Source organism: Carcharhinus amblyrhynchos, chromosome 28, assembly GCF_965287045.1.
Source record: "Carcharhinus amblyrhynchos chromosome 28, sCarAmb.v2.hapA, whole genome shotgun sequence".
NCBI lineage: Eukaryota > Metazoa > Chordata > Chondrichthyes > Carcharhiniformes > Carcharhinidae > Carcharhinus > Carcharhinus amblyrhynchos.
Genome location: NC_137351.1, coordinates 34,671,114 through 34,698,796, shown reverse-complemented (window position 1 = coordinate 34,698,796; position 27,683 = coordinate 34,671,114). Strand labels below are relative to the sequence as shown.

Sequence of the window (27,683 nt, the reverse complement as noted above, 5' to 3'; positions counted from 1 at the left end):
CTTTAATATCTGGCAAACTATTCGTGTCCTCCTCCATGAAGACCGAGGCAAAAAACTTACTTAAGGCCTGCACCCAACATGCAAACTTTTCAAGCAAGAACCAGGCTGAATACAACAAATTGAAAGGGAAACTAAGACTGGCAGAGATTATTATAGAACAGTGATTTACATAAAAGGGAACCCTAAAACTTTTTTCCCAGCATGTAAATAATAAGTGGGTAGTAAGAGGCAGGGTGGGTCCTATTAGAGCAAGTAGAGTGATATATTCTAGCCTGGCTAGAATACTTACTGAGTGCTCATTAAGAGGATGCTGAAACAATCTCTGTAGAAATGGAGGTAATGGATGGAGTGAAGATTGATAGAACTTACTGGATGGGCTGGCTGTGCTTCAATAAGTTTCCTGTCCAGATGACTTGCATGGGGTTGGAGATGGTGGAAGGGCCAGTCTTTCAAAATTCCCTAGATGCGGGGGGCCAGTACCAGAGCATTGCAGAATGGCAAATATCACACTTTTCTTCAAGAAATTGTTGTCCTAGTTACTGGAGGCTGGTCAAATTTCCATCAGTGATGAGTAATGTTTCTAAAACACATCAAGGAAAAAAATATCAGGCACTTGAATATAGAGTAACATTTCAAATTTGGAGATGTGGAAAACAGTGAGGATGATACCAGTTGTCTACAACAGGTGATATCTAGGGTAGTAGAATGGGCAGACAAGTGGCAAATGAAATTTAATACAGTGAAGTGTGAGTTGATCCTTTTTGGCAGAAGAGATAGGGAGAGACAGTTATAAATGATGTGAAGAGACAGAGAGACATGCGGATTCGTGTACATTGACCATGGAAGATGGCAGAACATATTAAAGAGGATAATTTTTTTTGTTCTATGGAATGTTGACTTTGCTAGTAAGGCAAGGCCACCCCTAATTGTCCTTGAGCTGAGTGGCTTGCTCAGCCATTTCAGAGGGGCAGTTAGGAGTCAACCACATTGTGTCACTCAGGAGTTACAGGTAGGCCACACAAGGTAAATATGGCAGATTTATTTCCCTAAAGAACATAGAACATAGAACACTACAGCACAAACAGACCCTTCGGCCCACAAGTTGTGCCGATCACATCTATACCTACCAAGCCATAGAACTATCTGTAACTCCCAATCCCATTAAATCCCATGTACTCATCCAGAAGTCTTTTAAAACACCCCAGCGAGTTCGCCTCTACCACCACCGACGGCAGCCGATTCCACTCACTCACCACCCTCTGAGTGAAAAACTTACCCCTAACATCTCCTCTGTACTTGCTTCCCAGCACCTTAAGCATGTGTCCTCTCGTAGTGACCATTTCAGCCCTGGGAAATAGCCTCCGAGAATCCACCCTATCTATTCCTCTCAACATTTTATAAACCTCTATCAGGTCGCCTCTCAACCTTTGTCTCTCCAGGGAGAAGAGACCTAGCTCCCTTCATAAGGCATGCCTCCCAATCCAGGCAACATCCTTGTAAATCTCCTCTGCACCCTCTCAATAGCTTCCATATCTTTCCTGTAGTGAGGCGGCCAGAACTGCGCACAGTACCCCAAGTGGGAACATGAGTGAACCAGATGGCTTTATCCAGTAATTGATAATTTCTTTGTCACCATTAATGAGATTAGCTTTAGATTCCAGATTCGCTACTTGAATCCAAATTCCACCAGCTGCCCAGGTGGGATTTGAACCCGTGTACTTTACAGCATTAACCTGAGCCTTGGAATTAGCAGTAGAGTGACATTACCACTACACCAACAGCAGGGGCTCAGTTAGCTGGTATGCGATGTGAAGCGTCGCCAACAATGGTTTCAATTCCCATACCAACTGAGGTTAAGACCCGTCTCCTTAACCTTTTCCTCACCTGACTTGTGTGACCCTTGGGTTAAATAACCATCAGTCAGCTCTCCCTCTCAAAAGGGGAGATTGGCCGATGCTCCTTTGGGACTTTGGCGACTTTCACTTCACACCATCATTCCACCCAGGAAAGCATAAAGAACGTTCACAGAATCAAAGAGTCCCTACAGTACACAAGAAGACCATTCAACCCATCGAGGCTGCGCTGATTCAGACCCTCTCCGCTACCTTATCCCTGTTACCTTGGACATTTACCATAGCTAATGCATCTAACCTACATATCTTGTGACATTGAAGGGCAACTTAGCATGGCCAATCTACCTGTAGAAGGAAACCAGATTGCCTGGAGGAAAGAAAACCCATGCAGACATGGGAAGAATGTGCAAACTTCACACAGACAGGCACCCAAGGCTGGAATTGAATCTGGGTTCCTGGTGTATGAGGCAGCAGTGATAACCATTCTGCCACCCTTTAGCTTCGTAAATAGAGATGTGACTGCAAAATAGGAAAATAATGCTGAAGCTTTGTAGCATTATCCCCAGGTCTATCATCACACTTTCCAAAAGAATGTCTGCATTCTGGGACGGTGAGAGCAGAATGAAGAATAGTTTCAGGATTGAGGGATTTTAGCTACCATCTGAGGCACTCAGTCTGTAGATTTGCAATGGGATACAAATGCAGGGCTTGTTTGCAAAGCAGCCAACCTGCAGCTCAATTGTGTTTTACAAGAGACCTTGTTTCTCAGACCTCTCAACTCATCAGTGTCTATGGACACACTCAGCAGCCCAAGAAGGGCACAAACTGTTAAAGTTTAGTTTATTTATTAGTATCACAAGTAGGCTTACATTAACACTGCAATGAAGTTACTGTGATAATTCCCCCAGTTGCCACACTCCAGTGCCTGTTCAGGTGCACTGAGGGAGAATTTAGCATGGCCAATGTACCTAACCAGCACGTCATTCAGACTGTGGGAGGAAACTGGAGCACCTGGGAGGAAACCCATGCAGATACGGGGAGAATGTGCAAACTCCACACAGACAGTGACCCAAGGCCAGAATTTTACTCGGGTCCCTGGTGCTGTGACACAGCTGTGCTAACCACTGTGCCGCAGTGCCACCCCTGTGTGCATTCTCTAACACAGGACACTGTTGGTGACATAATCCCTACCCACTATTCTCAAACACTAACCCCCTTCACCAACTGAAAGGGCTTCAACCCCATCAGGCTGCAGTTGTTTTGTGACCACAGGCACAGAGCATCAGAAATTCTAGAAAAAGCTTCCATTTGTACAGTTTGTTCCCCAACCTTGACATCCCGAAGGTGAAAATTGCAAACTGTCTGCGCACAGCAGAGCCCCACAAATAACAATGAAATAAAGAACTAGATAGAGGGTGGCACAGTGGTTAGCACTGCTGCCGCACAGCACCAGGGACCCAGGTTCGATTCCCGGCTTGGGTCACTGTCTGTGTGGAGTTTGCACATTCTCCCAGTGTCTGCATGGGTTTTCTCCAGGTGCTCTGGTTTCCTCCTTCATTTCAAAGATGTGTGGGTTAGGTGGACTGGCCATGCTAAATTGCCCCTTAGTGTCAGGGGGATATGGCCTGAGTGGGATTGTGGTCGGTGCAGACTCAATGGGCCGAATGGCCTCCTTCTGCACTGCAGGATTCTATGTGATGTGGTGTATCTGGATTTCCAGAAGGCATTTGACAAGATGCCACACCAAACACTGCCACATAAGATGAAAATGCACAGTGTTATGGGTAATGTATTAGCATGGATAGAGGATTGGTTAACTAACAGAAAGCAAAGATTGGGGATAAATGGGTGTTTTTCTGATTGGCGATCAGTGACTAGTGGTGTGTCTCGGGGATCAGTGTTGGGAGTGCAATTGTTTACAATTTACATAGATGATTTGAAGTTGGTGGCAAAGTGCAAAATTTGCAGATGACACTGAGATGTATTGAAGAGCAAAGTGTGCAGAGGATGCTGCACGTCTGCAACGGGATATAGATAGTCTAAGTGAGTGGGCGAGGGTCTGGCAGATGGAATACAATGTTGGTAAATGTAAGGTCATCCATTTTGGTAGCAAAATGGACTTATTAAATGGGAAAATATTGCAGCACGCTGCTGTGCAGAGGGACCTGGGTGTCCTTGTGCATGAATTACAAACAGTTGGTTTGCAGGTGCAGCAGGTAATTAAGAAGGCAAATGGAATTTTGTTCTTTATTGCCAGAGGGATGGAGTTTAAAAACAGTGGGGTTATGTTGCAGCTGTATAAGGTGCTGGTGAGGCCACACCTGGAGTACTGTGTACAGTTTTGGTCTCCTTACTTGAGAAAGGATATACTGGCACTGAAGGGGGTGCAGAGGAGATTCAGTAGGTTGATTCCAGAGTTGAGAGAGTTGGCTTATGAGGAGAGACTGAGTAGACTGGGGCTTATGCTCATTGGAATTCAGAAGAAGGAAGGAAGATCTTATAGAAACATATAAGATTATGAAAGGAAAAGACAAGATAGAAGCAGAGAAGTTGTTTCCACTGGTGGATGAAACTAGAACTAGGGGGCATAGCCTCAAAATAAAGGGAAGCAGATTTAGGACTGAGTTGAGGAGGAACTTTTCACACAAAGGGCTGTGAATCTGTGGAATTCCCTGCCCAGTGAAGCAGTTGAGGCTGCCTCATTGAATGTTTTTAAGGCAAGGATAGATAAATTTTTGAACAGTGAAGGAATTAAGGGTTATGGTGAGCGGGTGGGTAAGTGGATTTGAGTCCACAAAAAGATCAGCCATGATCTTATTGAATGGTGGAGTAGGCTCGGGGGGTGGGGGGCCAGATGGCCCACTCCTGCTCCGAGTTCTTATGTTCTTATGTGATAATTTGTTTCAGTGACCTTGGTGAAGGATAAATATTGACAATGCCAAAGTGGGAGAGGTTATGATGGAAATGAGGAGTGTATTACCTTCCAGTGACGGATTAGCTGAATTCCTTTGCTCTTTAAATAATGTTACAGAACCCTTTGCAACGACCTGAGAGGACACATTGAGCCTTGGTTTCATGTTACAGCTGGCATCTCCCTCAAAGTGGCACTGAGTGAATGATGCATATTGTTCCTCACAATTGTCACGATTCATTCAACTCAAAAAGGTTATCTCTGCTTCTCTCTTCACACGTGCTGCCAAACCTGCTGAGTCTTACCTGCATTTTCTATTTTTATGCCATGATTAATTCATTTGACACCAATCTATGCATCTGTAGTTGGGATTGAAGGCAGTAACTATTTAATTGGAAGGAATTTGTGTTCCTCCAGTACTGCAAGTCTGGTAATTCAGTAACAATAGAGGAATGGAGAAAGGTGATGCTGAAGTAGAATAGGGTGTTGTCAGTATCCATATGAAAACTAGGGGATTTGGTGGTGCAGTGGTGTTGTCACTGGACTTGTAATTCAGAGAGCCGGGGTAATGCACTGGGGACCCTGGGTCGAATCCCAGATGATACAATTTGAATTCAATAAAAATTTGGAATTAAAAGTCTATAATGATGATCACAAAGACCTTGTTGATTGTTGCAAAATCCCCTTCATTTCCTTTAGGGAAGGAAATCTGCCATTATGATTGGCCTGACCTACATGTGGCTTTTGACCCATGACAATGTGGTTCACTCTTAAATACTCTCAAAGTGACCCCTGGGGGGGCAGTTGGGGATGGGCAGCAAATGTTGGCCTTGTTAGTGACACCCACATCCCGTGAAAGAACAGAAAAATAACACTGTCTTTTCCAGGTGGTGTCACCGTGTAGATGAGAAATAGGAAATGGGAAAGAATTGATCCTTGGGGAGGGGACACCAGAGGTGATGGTCAGGGAGCTGGAAGAGAAGACATTGCAGATGATTCCATAGCTACAATAGATAAATAAGAATGGAAGCAGGTGAGAGCAGTCCCACCCAGCTGGACAACAGCTGAGAGAGAGGTTGGAGATGTGGTGTGGTTAAAACATGCCAAAAGCTTCAAACAGATTGAGAAAGAAGAGTTTACTTTTCAGTCAGGCAGAATGTCATTATTCACCAAGTTTCAAAAGCAATCCTCCTTGCCTCTGCCCTCTGGTTCCTTTGGCAGTAATTTTAACTTTGTGTTTCTGTTTACCATTCCTCTTAGCAGACAGGGGAATTATTTCTCCTTATTTACACTGTCAGTATCAGTTGCTGCAATATCAGTTTTTGGTGAAAAAGACTCAATTTCTTTGAGCGGAATTCAGAATCCGATGTGGATTTACTTAAAATCTCCCAAAAAAGACAAAGAATGAGAATGAGGGGGGTGATGCCTTTGGAATGTCACCTTTTGCTGCTTTTCCTCTATACCCAGAACCTCCATGACCTCTGCGATAAAGAGTCAAAGGGGACTGTTTCAATGTCATTCTTCCAGCTGCAGTTGCTGAGCTGGATACTCTGCAGTTTTCTTGAGGCAGCAGATAGTACAGGACAGGTGTTGGATTAAAGAATGCAAAGTAATTGTGATTCAAGCACGCAGCTCTGAGAGCGTGGACACTCAAGGCCAAAGGGAACAATCACGTAATTCTTCATCCAGACTGATGTGGCAACAGTCCTGATTGCAGGTGCCCTGGCCCTCCAGAAACATTATCTTTCTCTGTAATGCCCTCCTCGCCCAACCACCACCTCCCACTGAAGCCCCTCTTGAGCAACAGCTGTGAATTGGTCTGTTATTTGTGCCTCACTTAGGTTTGGACCTGGCTCACTCTTAGGGGAGACCCACAGCCCTCAGAGAGCTGCTGGTATGGACCAGCATAAAAGTTTAACATTTTGTCATGAGCTCTTCAATGAGAATGTGTCACGGCGTGATGCAGTCTCTGTGTGGCCACACCCAGTCCTTTCAGAGTTTCTGGCCTTCTGTTTAATCTTACACTCAGCCCAGTGTGGTACCTGCTGTTTACTTACTGATCGGAATTGGAATTTGTTTGTTTTACTCATAATTGGTTTGAGTGGTGGACATTTTAAAATCTAAACCACAAATCAAAGTTCAAACCTGAAATGAATTTGGTGATTGGTAACTTTGATATTTCTCACAATGAATACAGTCTTCAGCAACAAATGTGAATCTGCAGAGTGTTTTATTATTTATTCATGGGAGGTGCCCGTCGCTGGCACTAATTGCTCACCTCTAACTGCCCCTTGAAAGGTGGAGGTAGTGAGATGTCTTCTCAAACCGCTGCAGTCTATTTGGTGTAGGTACACTCACAGTGCTGTTAGTCAGGGAGTTGAAAGAATGATCCAGTTACAGTGAAGGTCCAAGTCAGGATGGTGTGTGTCTTGGATTTCCAGGTAGTGATGGTGTTCCGATGTGTCTGTTGGCCTTGTCTTTCTAAGTGGTAGAGGTTGTAGGTTTGGAAGGTGCTTTTGAAGGAACCGCAAGTTGCTGCAGCACATCTTACAGATGGTACACTCTTCTGCTACTGACTATCAGTGGTGGAGGGAGTGAATGTTTAAGATATTGGATGGGGTGCCAATCGAATAGGCTGCTTTATCCTGGATGATGTCAAGCTTCTGGAGTGTCGTTGAAGCTGCACTCATCCAGATAAGTGGAGAATACGCCATCATGGTCCTGACTTGTGCCTTGTCGATGGTGGACAGGATTTTGGAGATTAGGAGGTGAGTTAATTGCTGCAGGATACCTAGATCTGACACATTCCAGTAGCCACTTTATTTTTGTCTTTGGTTGGGAATAACCCCCAGGATGTTGAAGGTGGGGGATTCAGAGATGGTAATGCTGTAAAACCTCAAAGGGAGATGGTTAGATTCCCTCTTGTTGGAGATGGGTATTATCTGGAATTTATGTGGCTTGAATGTCACTTGCACTTATCAGCTCAAGCTTGAGTGTTGTTCCAGTATTACTGCATGTAGACTACAGACTGCTTCAGTATCTGAGGAGATATGAACGGTGCTGAACATGGTTCAGTCATCAGCGAACATCTCCACTCCTGACATTCTCTTGGAAGTCAGCTGAGGGAGGGTGACAGAAACATGGAAACTAGAAGCAGTTGGAGGCCATTCAGCCCTTTGAGCCTGCTCCGCCATTCATTTTGCTCATGGCTGATCATCAAATTCAATATCCTGATCCCCCACCTTCCCCCTATATCCCTTGATCCCTTTAGCCCCAGAGCTATATCTAATTTCTTCTTGAAAGTTTTGGCCTCAACTTCTTACTGTGGTACTGAATTCCACAGATTCACCATCCACTGGGTGACGAAATTTCTCCTCAACTCATTTCTAAAATTTTCAACCCTCAAACTACACCCCCTAGCTCTGGACACCCCTGCCTACAGGAACATTCTTTCTGAATCAACCTGTCAACCCTGTTAGAATTTTAGAAGTTTCTATGAGATCCTTGCTCACTCTTCTGAACACCAGTGAGTATAATCCTAACCGACTTAGTCGCTCCTCATATGATGATCCTGCCACCCAGGAATCAGCCTGGTAAACTTTCGCTCCGATCCCTCTATAAGCAAGGACATCCTTCCTCAGATAAGGTCACCAAAACTCCTCATAATACTCCAGGATGGCTTCACCAACACTCTGTGCAATTGCAGCAAAACATCCTATCTCTACACTCAAATCCTCTCATTATGAAGGCCATCATGCCGTTTGCCTTCTTCACTGCTTGCTGTACCTGTGCGCTTACTTTCAATGACTGATGCACGAGGACACCAAGGTCTCGCTCAGTATCCACCTCCCTCAATTTACATCCATTCAAATAATTATCTGTCTTCCTATTATTACTACCAAAATGGATAACCTCACATTTATCCACATTATACTGCATCCACCATGCACATGCCCACACACACACACAGGCTGTCCAAATCACACTGGAGCATTTTTCCATCCTCCCCCGAGGTCACCCTCTCAGCCAACTTTGCATCATCTGCAAATTTGGAGATGATACATTCAGTTTCCTCTTCCAAACCATTCATATATAATTATGAACAGTTGAGGTCCTCGCACAAACCCCTGTGGAACCCTTTTAGTCACTGACTGCCAATCAGAAAAAGACCCACTTATGCTAACTTTTGCTTCCTATCTGTTAACCAGCTTTCTCTCCATCTCAAGACATTACCTGCAATCCCAAGTGCTTTAACTTCACATAGTAGTCTGTTATGTGAGACCTTGTCGAAAGCCATTTGAAAGTCTAAATAGATTACATCCATTGGTTCTTAATGGTCAACTCTGCTAGAAATTTATATGACCCTTGTCAGACCCCACTTGGAGTATTGTGCACAGTTCTGGTCGCCTCACTACAGGAAGGATGTGGAAGCTATTGAGAGGGTGCAGAGAAGATTTACAAGGATGTTGCCTGGATTGGGAGGCATGCCTTATGAAGATGGGTTGAGGGAGCTAGGTCTCTTCTCCCTGGAGAGACGAAGGTTGAGAGGCGACCTGATAGAGGTTTATGAAATGTTGAGAGGTATAGATAGGGTGATTTCTTGAAGGCTATTTCCCAGGGCTGAAATGGTCGTTACAAGAGGACACAGGTTTAAGGTGCTGGGGAGCAAGTACAGAGGAGATGTCAGGGGTAAGCTTTTCACTCAGAGGGTGGTGAGTGAGTGGAATCGGCTGCCTTTGGTGGTGGTGGAGGCAAACTCGCTGGGGTCTTTTAAGAGTCTTCTGGATGAGTACATGGGATTTAATGGGATTGGGAGTTACAGATATGGCCTGGTAGGTATGGATATGATCAGTGCAACTTGTGGACCGAAGGGCCTGTTTGTGCTGTAGTATTCTGTGTTATGTTCTATGTTCTAAGTCCTTCATAGTGGACTCTAGCAACTTCCCCACACCGACATTAAGCTCACTGGTCTGTAGTTCCTTTTTTTGCTCTCTCCCTCCCTCTTTGAATAGTGGGCTTACATTAGCTACTTTCCAATTTTTAGGCACTAATCCAGAATTCAAAGAATTTTGGAAAATAACCACCAATGGATCTAATATTTCCAGAGCCACTTCCTTAAGTACTCTGGGATGAAGATTATCAGGACCTGGAGATTCATCCATCTTCAGTCCCTTCAATTTCCCCAAAGCCATTTCTCTATTAATGCTGATGTCCTTTAGCTCCTCACTCAAACTTGTTTCTCTCAGAACATCAGGTACATTATTCATATCTCCCTTTGTGAAGACTGAACGAAAGTACAAATTTAATTCTTTGGCGTTTTTTTATTTTGCATTATGAATTCTCCTGTTTCTGATTGTAAGGGGCCTACATTCATTTTTGTCAATCTTTTTATCTTTGCATGCCTACAGAAAATTTTACAGTCAGTTTTTCTGTTCCAAGCTGGCTTATGTTCACACACTATTTTTCCTTCTTCATTACTCTCTTGGTGAATTTTAAACTGAATTTTAAACTGCTCCCAATCTTATTGCTTTTTCTTACCAATTTGTTTGCTACTTCCTTAAATATTATACTATCTCTAATTTCCCCCTTGTAAACCATGGTTTGGTCACAATTTCCTTACCACGTTTGTGCCAAACAGGAATAGACAACTTCTGGGGTTCATTCCTTGAATGCCTGCCTTGCTTGTCCACTGTCTTTTCTTCCAGTAATGTTTCCCAGTCCATCATGGCCAATTCATGCCTCATGCCATCATAGTTACCTTTATTCTGATCCAGGACCCTGGTCTCAGAATCATCTACATCACTACTCTCCTTGATAAATAATTCTGCCATATTATGGTCACTCGTCCCCAAGGGTTCTCTCACAACTAGATTGTCAACTAATGGGCAATTATGATGGGCACACGACAGCTCAGTGACTATCACTGTTTGCTGTGCAAATACATGGATTTGGGCCAGTATCTGTGGGAGTTTGAGCATTCTCCCTGTGGTTGCGTGGGTTTTCTCTGGGTGCTCTGGTTTCCTCCCACACCCCAAAGATGTGCTCTTAGGCTGATTGGTGTAACAAATTGTCCCTAAATTATTCTCCCCTCAATGTGGTTTCCAGTGTGGGTGCCATAAGCATAGACATGGGTCAAGGATGGAAGAGGAAAAGTACAATGTTAAAATGGTGGCACAGGCTCGTTGGGTCGAAGGGCCTGTTTCCCGTGCTGTGTTGTTCTTTGTTCTTTGTTAATCCTTTCTCTGTGCTCAATATCCAGTTCAAGATGGCCTGGTCCCTTGTTAGTTTCTTAACATATCGATCCAAAAAACCATCCCGTACGCACTCTAGAGATTTCTCCCCTGTTGTACTGTGACTAATTTGACACTCCGAGTCTATATGCAGCTTAGTTGCCCATAATCACAGATGTTCCTTTAACACATGCATCTCTAATTTCCTGTCTAATGCATTACTCAACAGTTTGGTGGTCTGTATACCATCCCCACCAATGTTTTTTGCCCTGTTGTTTCTTAATTTGACCCATTCAGATTTTAGCTCATCTATGCTAATATCTTTCCTCAATATCATGTCAATGATAGCCAGACATCAGGTGGTTTTTGTGCCCCTGTTTGACCTAGTGCAATGAGACTTTGTGGAACATCATCAGACTTTATGGAATCAACTAGAAATTAAAGGGAGATGTGCAATTATCATAGGAACAGTTTATAAACCCCAACTTAATGATAAAGTTACAATTGAGGAGCTCAACAAAGGATCCATGGTCGTGAGGACAATTTTCCACAGGTGACTGGGCAGGATGTACCTTTTTGGTATCTAGGTTAATGCCGGGTAATCCATCCCCGTTTATCTCTAGGTGACTCTAGGTTTGTGAGGCCATTTAAGAGAATTGTTAAGAGTCAAACAATTGCTGTGGCTCTGGAAGGCCAGACCAGATAAGGATTGAAGATTCCTTCCCTAAAAGACATTCGTGAATCAACAATCTGGTGACCTCATGGCCACCGTTACCGAGACTGGCTTTCAATTTCTGATTGGTTAATTTAGTTTTAATTCCACCAGATGGCATTTCAGGATGTTTGGGGGCTTTGCTGTCTGGAGTCTGAGTCTAGCCCTCTGGATTACTATTCTGAATTTGCTACTGTTCTCACCACAGAGAGAGCAATTTGTAAATGTTCCTGGGAATTATTCAAATTCCTCGGTTTGTATGTTGGAAATGGAAGGTAAAATGTGTATCCTCACTGCGGTCGGACAGATTCCATTCGGTCAGTGGAATAATCTGTAACAGGAGAACAATCCCCTCCCACTGACAACCAGTGTCTTCATCACACTTTCCACACACCTGACGAAGGAACAGTGTTTCCGAAAGCTTGTGGGTTTATTATCAAATAAACTAGTTGGACTTTAACCTGGTGTTGTGAGACTTTTTACTTCATCACACTGCAGCAGTCTAACAAAATGCTCCTCGATTCTCAATTCAGCAGCCCTGCCTCATTTTGCCAGTATGTTTTTGCCACTATTGTGAATTGATATGAGGAGTATTTGCCGCTGAGCTGTTTGAGTCCAGAATCAGGTTTCTCTGTGATTCCTTTGCAATTCCAGATTTTCGTCCTGCTATTGTTGTGATTCAGCTCATCTGAAATACAGGAAACCACACTAGGGTCGAAATCCAGCGAGCGCAGATACTTTATAAAATTCAGGGAAGCAGTCTTCCCATCACTGCCTTCCCATTCACCATTCATGGACTGGCAGCTCCCAGCACACCTGTAAAAAGGTCGTTGTTTGAAATTCAGAAAAAGTATTGTAAAGAAAGAGAATTAGAAAACTATTCACTCTCATAGAGACAGTTTGAAACTTTCAATCCTTTGTGCAAACAAATGTAAATGCTAATGACACTATTTTCATAGAACCCTGACAGTGAAGAAGAGGCCATTCAGCCCATTGAGTCTACACCGACTCTCTAACAGAGTGCCTTATCCAGGCCCTCCCCCTCTCCCTCAGATATCAGAGGGACATATTTTACACAGGGGGTGGTGGGGGCCTGGAATGCACTGCCAAGCAGGGTGGTGGAGGTGGACACGCTGGGATCGTTTAAGACTTATCTGGATAGTCACATGAGCAGACTGAGAATGGAGGGATACAGAAGAATGGTCTAGTTGGACCAAATGAGCGGCGCAGGCTTAGAGGGCCGAAGGGCCTGTTTCCTGTGCTGTACTGTTCTTTGTTCTATCCCTGTACCCTACACACTTACCTTGGCCAATCCATCTAACCTACACATACTGGGACACTAAAGGGCAATTTAGCATGGCCAATCAACCTAACTCGCACATCTTTGGTCTGTGGGTGGAAACAGGAGCGCCCAGAGGAAATGCAGTAGACACGGAGAAGTAGGCAAACTCCACACAGACAGTGACCCAAGGCTGGAATCGAACCTGGTGTGTGAGGCATCAGTTTCTTTTGAAGTTGATTGGAGCAATACTATTGCGACAGGGTTTAGGGTGGCACGGTGGCACAGTGATTAGCACTGTTGCCTCACAGCACCAGGGACCTGAGTTCAATTCCTGGCTTGCGGGAAAGTCTATGTGGAGTCTGCATGTTCTCCCGATCTCTGCGTGCGTTTCCTCCGGGTGCTCTGGTTTCCTTCCACAGTCCAAAAGATGTGCCAGTTAGGGTTCATTGGCTATGCTAAATTATCCCTAAGTGTACCTGAACAGGTGCCAGAGTGTTGTGACTGAGGGATCTTCGCAGTAACTTCATTGCAGTGTTAATGTAAGCCTACTTCTAACACTAATAAATAAATTTTAATAAAAGGAGAGAGCTTTTAACAATAATTCCCTATCCATGTGCCCTGAGTATGGAGCAGGGTATCTGAATCGAGTAGAGACTGATTATGTTCACTGGCCATATTTACAGCAAACATGGCCAGAGAAAAATATTTAATAGAATCTGAAGACTGTGTAGGTCCTATGTAATGATGCAGTATGCAATATTAAAATGAGTAATTAATTAATTGTTGTTTATTTCCAGCAGAATGTTACAGACACTGAGTGACTGGTTTTGGTGGGATCACCTCTGGCTTCCCCGAAATCTAACCTGGGCCGATCTCGAGGATCAAGAGGGCTACGTCTATGCTAAGGTCTCCCATTTATATGTCACAGTCCTGTATGCTATTCTTCTTTTGGTAGCTCGACGCTTCTTTGAAAGGTAAAGCCCTTTTACTTTGCCATTTCCTGTAGTATCTATGACAAGAGCACATGGAACTTCCGTTGATGATATAAGGAGACATACTGAGGGCCTTCACAAAGCACCATTGCAACCAATGACTGCCTACTCCCATACACCACAGTTGTGGTGGGCCTACCCTTGGGGAAGCAGGAGTAGACTATTCGGCCCATTGAGCCTTCTGTACATTTGTTAGGTCATAGAACAAAGAACAACACAGCACAGGAAACAGGCCCTTTGGCCCAACAAGCCCGCGCCACCATTTTAACATCCAGTGAATGCCTCATTCCAATCCTTCTTCTACCTATGACTTTTGCCTACGCCTCTTGGACTCCACAATAAAGGGGTGCAAATTTAGAGAATTATATGTGTGCCCGATTAAGGGAGGTCTAATTTAGGGACAATATGTTAACACCAATCAGCCTAAAAGCACGTTTCTGGGGTGTGGGAGGAAACCGGAGCACCCAGAGAAAACCCATGCAAGCACGGGGAGAATGTGCAAACTCCCACAGACACCGACCCAAGTCGGAGATCCAACCCAGGTCCATGTGTCTGCACAGCAAACAGTGATAGTCACTGAGCTGTCATGTTGCCCGTCAGTTGGTCCAGTTTAAGTGTACACTAATGACGTGAAGCACTAGGCAACTCTTGAAGCAACATCCAAGAGCAGCCCTCGCACGACCCACCGCGTGTATGCCCCTTGTTGGCCAACAAGGCGGACCGAATCTCCTGTGGATGTTAAAAAAAAAGACATCAATAAACATACACAGCTTATACAGACATTCACAGAAGATCCCCAGAAGCTCAAACGTAAGACAGGTGAGCCATAAAATATGTTGGACGGCCCATAGGGATCTATTGATTCCCAGGAATGTCCTGAGGCTCTTGATCCTTATTTAGAACAATCTTTTGTATCCCTCCATCTCTAGTCTGCTCATGTGCCTATCTAGGTAAGCCTTAAACAACTCTAGCATGCCTGCCTCCACCACCCTACTTGGCAGTGCATTCCAGGATCCCACAACCCTCTGCGTGAAAAATCTCCCTCTAACATCTGAATTATACCTCTCCCCTCTCACCCTAAGCCCATGGCCCCTCGTGATTTTTGTATTCAACCAGGGAAAAAGCTTCCCATTGTCCACTCTATCAATACCCTTCATAATCTCATACACCTCTATTAGATCTCCCCTCATTCTCCATCTTTCCAGGGAGAACAACCCCAATTTGCCCAATCTCTCCTCATAGCTAAGACCTTCCCTACCAGGCAGCATCCTGGTAAACCTCCTCTGCACTCTCTCCAGGGTCTCCACGTCCTTCCGGTAGTAAGGCGACCAGAACTGGACTCAGTACTCCAAATGCGGTCTAACCAACGTTCTATACAACTGCAACATTAGATGCCAGCTTTTATACTCTATACCCCTTCCTATAAAGGCAAGCATACCATAAGCTTTCTTCGCCACCTTCTCCACCTGTACTGCCACCTTCAAGGACTTGTGTACTTGTGCACCTCGGTCCCTCTGTGTTTCTATACTCTTAATAGTCCTACCATTTATCATATAACTCCCCCCTACATTATTTCTTCCAAAATGCATCACCTCGCATTTATCTGGATTAAATTCCATCTGCCATTTCTCTGTCCATGATATCATGACTGATATCTACCTTTAACACCACTTTCCTGCACTATCCCCATATTCCTTGATGCTTATATCCAGAGATCTATCAATTTCTGTTTTTAACGTGCTCAATGACTTGACACATAAATAAAAAGTGCTAGAAAATCTCAGCAGGTCTGACAGCATTTGTAGAGAGAGAATAGAGCCAACGTTTCGAGTCTGGATGACTCTTCAGCACAGCTGAAGGCAAAGAAAACAGGATAAGGTATATACTGTAAGGATGGGGAGAGGAGCGGGTTGTGTAATTGACCACTCTCTATCCTTAACCCTGTCACCAGAGAGGAAATATATATCCTGGAGTTGCGTCTACGTTCGTTGGAATGCCTAACCATTCTCCTAGCTACTAAGTCCCTTGTCACTATTGCTGTCCACTCTGCTTTCTCCCCCTCCACCCCTCCCCGTGCAGCTGAGACACCTGTGATGCGACAGAGCTGGTGTTTGCTGCACTCTCCTGAGGAACCATCACCACCCTCATCCCTATCCCACTCCACTCTCCCCACCTCCCATCCCAATATCCAAAATGGAAAACCAGTTAGTGAATGCGGTCAACTCTGGGGACTCCTGCACTCCCTACCTTGCTCTCTTAGACTTCCTGGCTGCCACCCATTCCTTCTTCGTCTACATGTTTTTAGCCTGTGGTGTAACCACCTTCCTAAAGGAGTGATTAGTTTGCTTCTGCTTTGATCAACTGATATCATCTTTTACTGCTATTTGTGTAGAATAATCAGGTCTGAAATCTGATTGTGCTTGGACTGAATAAACATCATCTGAAAACCATTAAAGGTGATAATTCTCTAACTTTGCCTTTGTTGTGGGCACATATCAGATAAGCCCTGAAATTATAACGCATACAGTCTGATCCACATTTCACACATGAAAAGCAAAGTGAAATTTGTCAGAAATTTGGCTGTTTTGGAAATTAAGTATCTTTCTTTAAATGAATAGATCTCCCACAACACTGCCCTCAGTGATGGGTAGACAGTGACACTGAATGAATATGGTATTATTCAGCACATCTCCCACAGTGCACACACTGTGGAGCTCAGGCCCAGAATGGGAGCAAGCAGCCACTATTGCAGTGGCCTCAACTCTCCAAACCATTCAAGCTGGAATGCAAAGCAAATAAAACCTCAAAGCAGTGGGGTCAATTTAGTGAGCTCTTGAAGGGAAGAGGAAAGCGAGGCGGAGAGGGAAGTAGATCACAGAATCGGGTGCACGGCTGTCATTCCGAATGGGATGTCACCAGTAATTAGTTCATTTCAGAACTCTCCGGATGCTCTAGTTTCCTCCCACAGTCTGAAAGATATGTGGGCTAGATGGGTTGGTCATGCTAAATTGCCCCTTGGTGTCAGGAAGACTAGCAGGGTAAATACGTGGGACAAAGGGAGAGGGTCTTACGTGGGATTGTTGTCAGTGCAGACTTGATGGGTCGAATGGCCTCCTTCTGTACTGTAGGGATTCTATATGAGATTCTAAAAAGGAATGTTTATAAAATTTTATGAATATTGCAATATGATAGGTTTGGGTAATCTAATATCTGTGTCCATAAACCAACAGATTTAATAATCATCAGGTCTAAAAGTCACAATACAATATTCCACTCAAGTTATCCTTTCAGCTTTTCATTGCTGTCTTTGGTAGTAGTGCAATCTAGTTATTTTTGTGTATTTAAGTTTCAGAGTGATTGACAGGCAGTCCATGTGATGATGTGGTTTATGTACAGTTCTGGGTCTGTAGCAGAGAGAAAAGGCTTTTGAGAAAGCAGTTTAGCTTACAGATGAAGGCTGTATGATGATATTTTGCTATTAATGATTTTATGTTTCTGTAGAGTGTTTAGAGTTCAGCTTTTTTTCTTAAAGTAGTTGGTATATCTGGAGGGAATGCAACAGATGCTGTAAAGCAGGATAATTACTCATTTTAACCCTGTGGTATTTATTTAGAAACGAGTTAATTATGTTTTGTTTATAAATGAGAAATTACCCCTTTTTTCTGATTAGAGTAATGGAGGGTGAGTTTGGTATAACAGGGTCCTACAATCATGTGATACTGGAAGTGGGAGGAGCTAGTTTTTTTCTGTACTCAGTTGCTGGAGAGAGCTGGTTAAAGTTAGAAGCCGATGCCCTGCTTTCACTCTTTTAAAACTTTCCCTCTGCAGATTTTCCCTGGAACCTTCATAGCTGTTACCAAAGTCAGAGCAAGTATAATCTGTGATTGCTAACTATATTTAAAGTGGGGTTTAAGTCTTTAGTAGAAATATTGCTTAATTGGAACTGAAATAGTGATAAGTTGAAAATTAAGAATTTTTTTTCATGTTTAAAGATTGTTCGATGTTAATAGTTACACTTAAAATTGTGTCATGAATAAAGTTTGCTTTTTTATAAAACAAAATTAATAAGTCAATGGCACAAATAGAAACAAAAGGGTATGATTTGGTGGCGATTACTGAGACATGGTTACAAGGAGACCAGGTCTATGATTTGAATATCCATGGGTAATCAGCATTTCAGAAAGGAAAAGGAAGTGGTGTAGCTTTGCTGCTGAAGGGAATCAGTGCTGTAATGAAAAATGACATAAGCACGGGAGATCAAGATGTGGAATTGGTTTGGGTAGAAATAAGAAATAGCAAAAGAAAGAAGTATTTAGTAGGAGTAATCTATAGGCCCTCAAGCTGTAGTTCTGCAATGAGGCACAGTATAAACCAGGAAATACTGGGGGCTTGCAAAAAAAGTACGGCAATAATCATGGGTGATTTTAATCTGGTAAAAAGTCTTTTTACTGTTACTTTTTACTGTGTTTACCCCAGTCCAAAGCCAGCATATCCACATCATGATTTTAATCTGCACATAGATTGGAAGAATCAAATTGGGAAGAGTAGCCTGGAGGCAGAGTTCATTGAATGTATCAGAGATTGGTTCTTGGAACAGTATGTTGTGGAACCAACCAGGGAGCAGGCTAGTCTGGAGTTGGTAATGAGGAGGGTCTAATTGATGACCTCATAGTTAAGGATCCTCTGGTAAGTTGTGATCATAATATGATCAAATTCAAAATTCAGTTTGGGTGGGTGAGAATGTGGAGTCCCAAACTAGCGCTCTGGAATTAAACATCGGCATGAGGACAGATTTGGCCTGAGTAGAATATGCAGGAAGGCTAAAAGGTAGGACAGCGGATGAGCAGTGACAGTCGTTTAAGGAGATACTCAATTTCTCACAACTAAAATATATCCCAGTGAGGAAGAAAGATGGTAAGCAGGGTAAAAAACATCCATGGCTAAACAAGGAGATGAAGGACAATATAAAGACAAAAACTAAGGTGTACTATATTGCAAAGGCCAGTGGCAGATTGGAAAATTGGGAAACTTTCAAACATAAACAAAGGGATACTAAAAATGTAATAAAAAGAGCCAAGGTAAATAATGAAAGAAAACTAGCACAAAATATCAAGAAGGATAAGCAAGAGCTTCCATAGGTGTATAAAACGGAATAGAGTCTCTGGGGTGAATGTTGGTCCTTGGAAGATGAAACTGGAGCGTTAATAGTTGTGAACACTGAAATGGTAGGGATGTTAAATCAATACTTTTCACGGTGGAGGACATTAGCACCATTCCTATAGGAACGGGCAAGTCAGAGGCAATAGAACTTAGAACAAGCAACATTGTTAGGGCAAAGGTACTCAGCAAACTATTGGGATTGAGGGCAGACAAGCCCCCAGGCCTGATGGCCTACATCCTAGCGTTTTAAAGGAAGTGATGGTGGAGATACTGGTTGTAATATTCCAAAATTCCCTGGACACGGGAAAGGTTCCAGTGGATTGGAAAAATACTAATGTATTATTCAAAAAGAGAAGGAGGCAAAATGTGGGAAATTACAGACCAGTTAGTTTAATATCTGCTGTTAGGAAAGTGCTGGAATCAATTATCAAAGAAGCAATATCAGGACATTTGGAAAGTCAAAACACTATCCTTCAGAGTCAGCATGGTTTTATGAAGGGTAAACCGTGTTTGGCTAATTTGCTAGAGTTCTTCGACAATGTAACAAGCATTGTGGATAATGGGGATCCTGTAGATGTAGTAATCCAGGCTTCGAAAGGCATTTGATAAGGTGCCGCACAAAAGGTTAATTCAGAGGTTAGATCACATGGGATTAGGGGTAGTTTATTAGCTTGGATAGGTGATTAGCTGATGGACAGAATGGCTTTTGCTATCAAATAAACCTGTTGGACTTTAACCTAGTGTTGTGAGTCTTCTTACTGTGATGGACAGAAGACAGAGTCTTTTGTCCAGAATTTTTTTTTCTGGATGGCAAGAAGTAACTAGTTGGGTGCCACCTTGGGTCCCAGCTATTTGCAATCTATATTAATGATATGGATACAGGGATAGAAGACTCTAAAGCCAGGTTTGAAGATGATGCATAAATAGGCAGGACAGTGATTTGCAATGAGGAAATAGGAAGTGTACAAATGGATACAGATTGGTTAGGAGAGTGCGTCAAAATATGGCAGATGGAGTTTAATGTGGATAAGTGAGAAGTCATTCATTTTGGTCAGAAAAATGGGAAGGTGACTTATTATCTAAATGGGGAGAGACTTTGAGGTGCTCCGGTGCAGAGGGATCTGGGTGTCCTCATTCATCAGTCACAGAAAACTAGCATGCAGGTACAGTAAAGAAAGCGAATGGAATGTCGTCATTTACAGTTAAAGGAATAGAATATAAAGGTAAGGAAGTATTGTTGCAATTATACAAGGCATTGGTGGGGCCACACCTGGAGTATTGTGCGCAATTTTGGTCCCTGTATTTGAGGAAGGATGTAGTGGCATTGGAGGCAGCTCAGAGGAGATTCATTAGATTGATCCCAGAGATGAAGGGTTTGTTGTATGAAGAGAGATTGAACAGTTTAGGCCTATAGTCTCCAGAATTTAGAAGAATGAGGGGAGATCAAATTGAATTTACAAGATTATAAAAGGTATGGATAAAGTAGACATGGAGCAGATGCTTCCTCTTGTGTGGCATTCTTGGAGTGGCCATCGTCTTAGGATAAGGGGTGGCAAATTTAAACAGAGTTGAGGAGAAGCTACTTCTCCAAGGAGTTGTGAATCTGGAATTTACCACCCAAAGTGTGATGGATGCTGGGACAGTGAGTAAATTTAAGGAGAAGTTAGTCAGGTTTTTAATTGGTAATGGGTTGAAAGGTTATGGGGAAAAGGCAGATAAGTGGGATGAGGAGCATATCAGCCACGATCGAATTGCAGAGCAGACTTGATGGGCTGAATGGCCTAATTTTGCTCCTACATCTTATGAACTTATGAAAACGATCTCTAATTTGTCAGTGGATTTACTCCTTGAGTGAAATATCCTACCCTGACATTTGTGCCAAAGCAGAAACTTTGCTGGGGCCTAATCTGGCTTCCGAATGCAATTTAAGAATCTGTCCAGGGCCCTGATATGTCCAACCTATGGTTAAAAACCATTCCCACAGTGGAAAGCTGAAAAGTACAATTAATGTGAATTTGGTTACCTCTGTCAAACGAATCATTAATCTGAAAGTTATCAATAGAAACTGTCTGAAGTTTCATTATTTCTTTGTCTCATTAGAACCAATACCAATCTGACAGTCAAATCCATCGGTGCCCTGAAACAAACAGTAATCCCACCTACCAAATTGCAGAGATACAACCTTTGTCCACTCACCCAGCACAATGTTTGTTTGTTCATCTAACATTGCTGCCAGCTCAGCCTGAGGCAGACACAGGTCAATATTTCAGCAGACAATAAGTCTTTCGCACAAAGTCCACCAACACTGACCAAACAAAGCTGGTCATAAATTTAGTTCCATTTCGTGATGATTGTGTATTAAACCTGACCACCTAGTACAGCAAATAATGAGACCTTCATGCTGAAGGTGATCTTATCATCCAGGAGGGAATGATAGGATTTACTGCAAAACGTGTCTTATTATCTACGCCTCCTGGCGTGTGTTGGGCAACAAGTCCATTCTCTGGCTTCTTTATGACACAGAGTGAATTTGATAGCCAGCGAGGACTTACAGCCCCTCTCACAGGTTCAGTCAGTATCCCACTGAAAGCTGTGCTGAGTGAAAAGACATTCCCAACATTTCTGTTGCAATATGGGTCGATTTTACGTCATTTCCACCAGATGTCATGTTGGTTTGATGTTTTGACTGGTGTTTGATATCAAGTGATGAGAACTTTGTTACTTTTAAAAAGTAGCATCTAAAATCCGGCAGATTAATAGGATAAATGTGTGAGGTTATGGAGATCGGGCCTGGGTGGGATTGTGGTCAGTGCAGGCTCGTTGGGCCAAATGGCCTCCTACACTGTAGGGATTCTCTGAACCTTCCCGCCCACAGCATTACCAAAATACTTCACAGAAGTGTTGAGATGTAGTGCTGAATTTTACTGATTGGGTGAACTGTTCTCCAACCTGCCCCCCCCCACCCCTTCACAAACCCCCATCAGTGTTACAGGCAGCTGTTAATTGTGACTGTTACCATGGTTACCATTGCCTTTAGGAGGGCTGCTGATCCAATCAGAGAACTGGTAGCTCAGTAGCCTCACTAGCGCCACCACAAAGCTGTGGTCATTGCTGAGGCAGGCTGGAGGCCCATCACAATGTGCCAGTCAGGGAAAAAAACTCCTGGGGCAGTGGATGCTGCCTTCCTTTCCCTTCCCTGCACCACCACCACCAACCCCCCCCCAAAACCCCAGCCCCGGCCATGCCTCACAAATCCATCTGGCCCCCTCCCTCACCCTGAGCCGCTGCCGGGAAGCTGCTTTCACCACCCAGACTACAGCGATTCTAGAAGACGATTGGTCACTATCACCTCAAGGGCAATTAGGAATAGGCAATAAATAAACAATTATCTGGACCACAGTTCAGTGTGGTCACTGGACAGTGAGTGGACTTTGCACAATCTACTGCCAGTTTACTGCCAGAAAAAATTATTAGGGATAGGATTTATAGTTATTTGGAGTGTAATGAATTGATTAGAAATAGTCAGCATGGTTTTGTAGCGGGTAGGTCGTGCCTTACTAACCTTATTGAGTTTTTTGAGAAGGTGACCAAAGAGGTGGATGGGGGTAAGGCAGTTGACGTGGTATACATGGATTTTAGTAAGGCGTTCGATAAGGTTCACCATGGTAGGCTTCTGCAGAAAATGCAGATGTATGGGATTGTGGGTAATCTAGGAAGTTGGATCAGGAATTGGCTATCAGATAGGAGACAGAGGGTGGTGGTGGATGGTAAATATTCATCATGGAGTGCAGTTACGAGTGGTGTGCCTCAGGGATCTGTTTTGGGGCCACTGTTGTTTGTAATTTTTATTAATGATCTGGATGAGGGTATAGTTGGGTGGATTAGTAAATTTGCTGATGACACCAAAGTTGGAGGTGTGGTAGATTGTGAGGAAGGGTGTCATAGTCTGCAGGGAGACTTAGATAGGTTGCAGAGCTGGGCCGAGAGGTGGCGGATGGAATTTAATGCGGAGAAGTGTGAGGTAATTCACTTTGGTAGGAGCAACAGATGTGTCGAGTATAGGGCTAACGGGAGGACTTTGAATAGTGTGGATGAACAGAGGGATCTAGGTGTGTGTGTACATAGATCCCTGAAAGTTGGGAATCAAGTAGATAAGGTTGTCAAGAAGGCGTACGGTGTCTTGGCGTTTATTGGTAGGGGGATTGAATTTAGGAGTCGCAGTGTAATGTTGCAACTGTACACTACTCTAGTGCGGCCGCACTTGGAGTACTGTGTGCAGTTCTGGTCCCCGCATTACAAGAAGGATGTGGAGGCGTTGGAGAGGGTGCAGAGGAGGTTTACCAGGATGTTGCCTGGTATGGTGGGGAGGTCCTATGAGGAGAGACTGAGGGATCTAGGGTTGTTTTCGTTGGAAAGAAGGCGGCTAAGAGGGGATCTTATTGAAACATATAAGATGATTAGAGGTTTAGATAGGGTGGATAGTGATAGCCTTTTTCCTCGGATGGAGAAAGCTAGCACGAGGGGGCATGGCTTTAAATTAAGGGGGGGTAGCTACAGGACGGATGTCAGGGGTAGGTTCTTTACCCAGCGGGTGGTGAGGGATTGGAATGCCCTGCCTGCTGCAGTTGTAAATGCGTCTAGTTTGGGGGCGTTTAAGAGATCTCTGGATAGGTTTATGGACGAAAAGGGATTGGTATAGGCTAGTGGGTCATTGTTTTTGTAACTGGTCGGCGCAACATCGTGGGCCGAAGGGCCTGTTCTGCGCTGTAATGTTCTATGTTCTATGTTCTATGTTCTATGTTTCCATTCTTGTAAATAACAGCAAATTCAGACCGGACACACAGTCGGGCTGACTGCTCATGTCCTTGAATATGTTTTTAAACATTATTACTAAATCTTTAATTGAGGGGAAATTACAAGGCGACACTGTAAAAGCCCAGCCTGATAAAGTAAATCACAACCAAGTTCAGCAACGTAGCAACCTTATTCTATACGATTGTTGAAGTATTTGTTAGCTGACTAATCAAACAGCATAAATAACAGTCAGCTCGACTGTGTCTCCAGTCTGAATTTGCTGTTATTTACAAGAATGGAAACAGATGATAGAATGTGTAAAGTCCACTCACTGTCCAGTGACCACACTGAGCTGTGGTCCAGATAATATCCTTATCGAACTGAGAGGCTTACTTCTCCTGCCTTCAAGGCTTCAGCCAAACTTCCCGATTCAAACAAGAAACAAAAAAGAATGACTTATTTTTTTCAAAATATGTTTTGAAAAAACTGTCAATATCGATTTGGATAAATTCCAGGAGATGTTTGTGTCTGAATTGAATGGTGGGGCCAGATTTCTCCAGATATCAGTTACCAGCATCTGGTAATCTAATCCTGTCACCTTCTACTTCCCAATCATTCAGTGGGTTAACTGAGAACACTTCAGAGAGACTAGGCTGATGGGTGTTGCTGAGCCAGAAAAAATACTGAGAAACTCTTAACTCAAAAACAAAATTTTTTTTTGACTGAGAAAACTCTTAAATTTGAGAAACTCTTAAATCAAAAACAAAGGAGATGAAAATGCTTTCTGCGTCCTCCTCATCGAATTTTGGTAATGTTTAGACATATTTGTGTATATCGCTACCAGACGGTTGGTTACGCTGACCTTGCTCCATCTTGTACTTTCACTTCTGTCATTTGAAGTCTTTTTGCTTCCAATTCCAACTTCATCTTTTCCAACTCAATCTTTCCCATTCTTCCCTCTCTTTCCTCTCTCTCCTTTTCTAACTCCAGCCTTTTAAATTCACTCTCTAACTCCAACTGTCTCATTTGCAGTTTAATTATTTCTAACTCCGCTGCACCTGGAGTGGAGTGCCCCAGGCATCTGTTCTAGGACCCTTGCTGTTTGTCATTTTCATAAATGACCTGGATGAGGAAGTGGCGGGATGGGTTAGTAAGTTCGCCGACGATACGAAGGTTGGTGGTGTTGTGGATGGTCTGGAGGGATGTCAGAAGTTGCAGCGGGACATAGATAGGATGCAAGACTGGGCGGGGAAGTGGCAGATGGACTTCAACGCAGATAAATATGTAGTGGTCCATTTTGGCAGGACCAATGGGATGAAGGAATACAATATCAAGGGTAGGAGTCTTAGCTGTGTTGAAGAGCAGAAGGATCTTGGGGTCCGGGTCCACAGGACTCTTAAATCGGCCTCGCAGGTGGAGGATGTGGTCAAGAAGGCGTATGGTGTACTGGCCTTCATTAATCGAGGGATTGAGTTCAGGAGTCGGGAGGTAATGCTGCAACTTTATAAGACCCTTGTCAGACCCCACTTGGAGTACTGTGCGCAGTTCTGGTCGCCTCACTATGGGAAGGACGTGGAAGCTATTGAAAGGGTGCAGAGGAGATTCACAAGGATGTTGCCTGGATTGGGAGGCATGCCTTATGAGGATAGGTTGAGGGAGCTGGGACTCTTCTCCCTGGAGAGACGAAGGCTGAGAGGCGACCTGATAGAGGTTTATAAGATGTTGAGAGGAATAGATAGGGTGGATTCTCAGAGGCTATTTCCCCGGGCTGAAATGGTCGCTACGAGAGGACACAGATTTAAGGTGCGGGGAGGAAAGTACAGAGGAGATGTTAGGGGTAAGTTTTTCACTCAGAGGGTGGTGAGTGAATGGAATCGGCTGCCGCCAGTGGTGGTGGAGGTGAACTCACTGGGGTCTTTTAAAAGACTTCTGGATGAGTATATGGGATCTAATGGGATTGGGGGTTATAGATAGGTCTATGGCTTAGTAGGTATATTTGTAATCGGTGCAACTTGTGGGCCGAAGGGCCTGTTTGTGCTGTAGTGTTCTATGTTCTATGTTCTATTTTACTGTTTCTCTGATGTACCCAAATGCTTGGTTATCTCCATTATAATTTTCCTATTATCCCTACTTACGACCAATTTTTGTCTTTTCTGCAAGTGTCACCTTTTTCTGTCTTTCTAAACTTTCTTGGCAAATTTGGGAAGTATCTTCAATCTCCAGACCCACTTTAGCAATGTTAAGAACCATTTCCCCACTTTAAATTTAACCAGCTTGTTGTCGGTTAACAGATTTTCCACTTCTCACTTATGAGAACATAAGAACATAAGAAATAGGAACAGGAGTAGGCCATCTAGCCCTTCGAGCCTGCCCTGCCATTCAATAAGATCATGGCTGATCTGTCGTGGCTCAGTTCCACATTCCCGCCCTCTCCCCATAACCCTTAATCCCCTCTCTTATCAAAAACCCATCAGCCCGCGTCTTAAAAATATTTAGCGAGGCAGCCTCCACCACTTCAACGGGCAGAGAATTCCAGAGATTCATGATGTGGAGATGCTGACGTTGGAACTGGGGTGGGCACAGTAAGAAGTCTCACAATACTAGGTTGATGTCCAACAGGTTTATTTAGAATCAAGAGCTTTCGGAGCGCTGCTCCTTCATCAGGTGAGTTAGGACAAAAAAAACTTTTTAAACACACAATGCAATTTTGCAATTCAGCAGTTCTACAGTTTTTTTATAATTTTACAAACACTGACTGCACAACAATATTAGGCAGAACTGATATAGAATTAGGACCTTATAGTTTAGAATGGAATCAGTGGTTACAATTTGTTAACAGACAAAGAGCTACAAACTTTTTATCCATTTTGCACACACAGGGAAATATCTAATCATCATGTTTTAAATTTCTTTTCTGCTTATTTTGCTGCAGCATCCCTTTCAAAAAGTGCAATTTTAATTTATCCCACAGTTTGTTAACTTAGTTAATTTGGTAAATGCAAGAAAGCACAGGGACAGCTGTCAATTTAATGAAAGACATGAAATACTTCATGGCCTGAACGGGTGCACAATGACAATGACGATGGAAACATCATCATTTGGTAAGAGGTGAAACAAGACCCACACTCTCTGACAGTGATGTGGTGCTAAGTATTTCACCTGCAGAAATCAACCTGCGATAAATGTGCCTCCTCTGCCAGGGAAGTATAACTGGAGTGCTGAGGCCAAAAGGAGAAACACAACTTATCCAGGCGGCATGAGGCACCTGAAGGTGCCTATTGCCGATTCAGGAAGGGATTGTGCAAAGGGACCACTCCAAGGTCCAGGTGTTCCACAATGGCTTCCTCCAGCACTGTATAAACTACCGGAGTATCTACACAACAACTAAAGGTATGGTTTGGGAAAACTTTAAAAAACCTTTACCCCTTCAGCAGCACACAAGGCCAGCACAGCCAGAAATGGAGGCGAAACCCTCCCGTTTGGTATCTGTTTTCAATGTGTCTTTCTAAACTTTCTTGGCAAAGGGAGAGACAGGAAGGGAGGGGGTTGAGGAAGGGTAGGGATTGGGGATCAACCTCACCTGTCCCTTTGTCCCTTTCTCCCAATGTTCAGGTGAAGTGAGGTGATTATTCCTCTGACTTCTTGCCCCATTCTGAGATTTGACAACAGGTACTGCAACCAAACAGGAACACTCTCCTGTCAGAAATCCCACAGAACTGTCTCAAGTGAATGTGTTACTTGTAGTTTGA

At 43.6% G+C, this 27,683-nt stretch overlaps 1 protein-coding gene and 1 pseudogene across 2 annotated transcripts in view; both read left to right on the top strand.

The window, feature by feature from the left end:
- Window positions 1-27,683, top strand: part of cers3a (ceramide synthase 3a) — a 108,860-nt gene that overhangs the window by 8,105 nt on the left and 73,072 nt on the right. Inside the window, exon 2 of one of the 2 annotated variants that reach the window (XM_080214484.1) lies at window positions 13,789-13,962. In XM_080214484.1, coding sequence (XP_080070610.1) covers window positions 13,790-13,962 — 173 coding nt within the window. In that variant the 5' untranslated portion in view covers window position 13,789. Of the gene's footprint in view, window positions 1-13,785; window positions 13,963-27,683 lie in introns of both variants that reach the window. The other variant, XM_080214485.1, reaches the window with a different exon arrangement.
- LOC145359646 (large ribosomal subunit protein eL37-like) lies at window positions 27,011-27,294 on the top strand (annotated as a pseudogene).